This window comes from Monopterus albus, unplaced genomic scaffold, assembly GCF_001952655.1.
Source record: "Monopterus albus unplaced genomic scaffold, M_albus_1.0 scaffold399.1, whole genome shotgun sequence".
Lineage (NCBI taxonomy): Eukaryota > Metazoa > Chordata > Actinopteri > Synbranchiformes > Synbranchidae > Monopterus > Monopterus albus.
In genome coordinates this window covers 168425-171464 of record NW_018128279.1, presented here as the reverse complement: position 1 = coordinate 171464, position 3040 = coordinate 168425, and the positions used below count along the sequence as shown (strand labels likewise).

The 3040-nt window shown below is 43.9% G+C and overlaps 1 protein-coding gene across 1 annotated transcript in view; it reads right to left on the bottom strand.

Annotated features, from left to right (window-relative positions):
- LOC109951632 (A disintegrin and metalloproteinase with thrombospondin motifs 17-like) overlaps positions 1 to 3040 on the bottom strand; it is a 199476-nt gene that overhangs the window by 81209 nt on the left and 115227 nt on the right. The window contains exon 11 of the mRNA XM_020586235.1: positions 127 to 254. Coding sequence (XP_020441891.1) covers positions 127 to 254 — 128 coding nt within the window. The remainder of the gene's footprint in view (positions 1 to 126; positions 255 to 3040) is intronic.

Genomic DNA, 3040 nt, shown 5'->3' with positions numbered 1-3040 from the left:
CTTTGTCCTTCTTGGAGAGAAGAGCAGGCAGGCCGCCAGACTAAAGAGATACTAATTGTATTTGCATGAACCATTCCATGACATGTTCATGAAAGCATATGCATGTATATGACTTTGTGTATGTACCTGACACCTTCCATTAACACACAGGTCAGTCTCATATGGTCCACAGGGTGTCCCATCCATCACTCTGTCAGCCATCAGGACAGGGACATCTTGACCCACCCGGCTGCAAAACAGCACACACGGCTTCTCTGCTCATGTACACCCAAAGACATAGACACACATATACACAAACATGGGGGACATATGATCACACTGTTAATAGGTAAGGCACAAAAGATGTGTTTCAATTCAATGTTATGCAGGAAAAAATAAAGGATGAAATATTCCTGTAGGTGGAGAGCAGTGAACTGGTACAGTTCAAAATCAGAATCAGCTTTATTGGCCAGGTGTGACGGACACACGAGGAATTTGACTCTGGTACATTGGCTCTCAATGTGCAAATAGTAAACCAGCATAAGGCTGTGTAATATAACAAAATAGGCAGTATTAACAGCAACACTGACAGCAACAAACAGTGCAAACAATGCAGAATAAGCAGTATGTTAAAAATAATAAATCAGTCAGATAATTATTAGACATTAATGTGTTAGACTTTAATGTATTAGTAATGCAGTTTAGTAAGATTCAAAGTCTGCTCTAGTCTGCTTTGCTTCAAGGTTAGAAGACAATGTTGATTCTGAAAAGTGTACCTTGACACTAATTGTTTTCTTGTATTCATCCTGTGTTAGAATTATGTCTGAATGAATGTTTTAGTTGCACATCACGTAACAACACACACACACACACACACATGGAATTCTTCATTTTGTTATGGCCAGCGGCTCCATGCAGCTGGAGCATAAGATAAGAGAAGGAGATGCCGGACTGTCTCCAACTCGTGATGTTTTTATATAAGGGGTTAGCCCAAAAACTTATAAATGTATTGGGCTCTGTGTTTCCAGGGACTCATTTCTTCCAGCTCTTGTCTGGAGCAGGGAGTCACCTGGGTTATGTTCTGTAATTTTTATTTGTGGCTTTAAAATAAATCAGCACTAAAATGAAGAAAGACGGACTCCTTCCTTACTCAGATCTGTCCAATAAAAGAACTGGGGTATAATAAGTATAAACAGACAGTGAAGAATGCAAACAAAGGAATGTTCATTGAGATGAGATAAATAGGTATAAAAATAGTACTTAAAACTAGAGACCTGTACGAGTCCGTATAATCTGTACAATGTATATTACAGGTATTGCACTGAGGGTTATTGTCCAATCATACTGTCGTTGGTTAAGTGTTCATCAGAGTGATGGCCTGGGGGAGGAAACTGTCCCTGTGCCTTGGTGCACAGTGACCCATAACACTGTCCAGAGGGGAGGAGTTCAAATAGATTGTGTCCAGGGTGTGAGGGATCTGCAGTGATCTTCTCCGCCCTCCATTTGACCCGTGCGGTGTACAGGTCCTCCATGGAGGGCAGGCTCACACCAATGACCTTTTCTGCAGTCCTGACTGTCCGGTGAAGTCTGTACTTGTCCTGTTTGATTGCTGAGCCAAACCAGACAGTGAGGGAGGTGCAGAGAACAAACTCGATGATTCCTCTGTAGAACTGTATCAGCAACTCCTGGGGCAGGTCAAACTTCCTGAGCTGGTGCAGGAAGTATATCCTCTGCTGTGCCTTCTTGGTGATAGTCCTGATGTTGGACGTCCACTTCAGGTCCTGGGAGATAATGGAGCCCATGAACTTGTAGGACTTTACTGCTGATACAGCGCTGCCAAGTATGGTAATGGGGGTAAGGTGGGAGGGCTCTTGTGCTGTGTAAAATGTAATGTTCTGATGATGCTACTTTTATAATCCTTGTGTGTATCAGTCCTAATGCTTTGTTTCCTTTATGTACCTTTTAATTTTAAGACTAAGTGTTCTTTGTTACTACGTACTTACGTACACATGCGCTGCGCGGAGTGGCAGCAAGTTACAGCAGCTGTGTCCTTCTTGTATTCTTTCCGGTGTTTCTATGAAGTTCTGTTCTTATGGTGTTATGTTGGTTGTTCTCTATTGGTGCTGTAACACAGAACAGGGGTGGCCAATTCCAGTTCTCGAGGGCCGCTGTCCTGCTTGTTTTCCAACTATCCCTGCCTGACCTGCTGCTGATTACCTGGCTCAGATGTGTTCAGCCAGTCAGAAGCTGGAAGATACCATCTTAGATGAAAGTGGAGTGAGGAAAGATAAAATGAATTGGTATCTTGTGGCTCTGTGCTGTCTTTCAGTCCAGCTTTGTCCAGCCACTGGTAGGATTTTTCGATATCAGCCACTTCTTCTATTTGACGGTGGGACATACCGTGTAAGGGTTTGTCCTTCCATGAGGGTTCCTCTTTCTTCCATTGTTACTCTGGTTTCTACTGCCTGAGGTATTCACTAAGCACGTCATCACTTGGGGCCATCTTCCTGATGTATTCATGGATCTTTGTTGTTTCATCCTGGATAGTGGCTCTGACACTCACTAATCCTCGACCTCCTTCCTTCTGCTTAGTGTACAATCTCAGGATGCTAGATTTGGGGTGAAACCCGCCGTGCATTGTAAGGAGCTTCCTTGTCTTGAGCGGTTGGGGATACCAACTACGGAATGGAGCAACCATCAGCCACTTCCTCTACATGGATGACATTAAGCTGTATGCCATGAGTGAACAAGATATCAACTCACTGATCCATACCACTAGGATCTACAACCAGGACATCGGAATGTCATTCGGACTGGATAAGTGTGGTCGAAGGAAAGGAAGAGCAGGAACCCTCATGGAAGGACAAAACCCTACACGGTATGTCCTACCGTCAAATAGTAGAAGTGGCTGATATCAAAAAATCCTACCAGTGGCTGGACAAAGCCGGACCGGAAGACAGCACAGAGGCACTAATTATGGCAGCACAAGAACAAGCTCTAAGTACAAGATCAATAGAGACAGAGGTCTACCATACCAGACAGGACCCCCGGTGCACGCTGT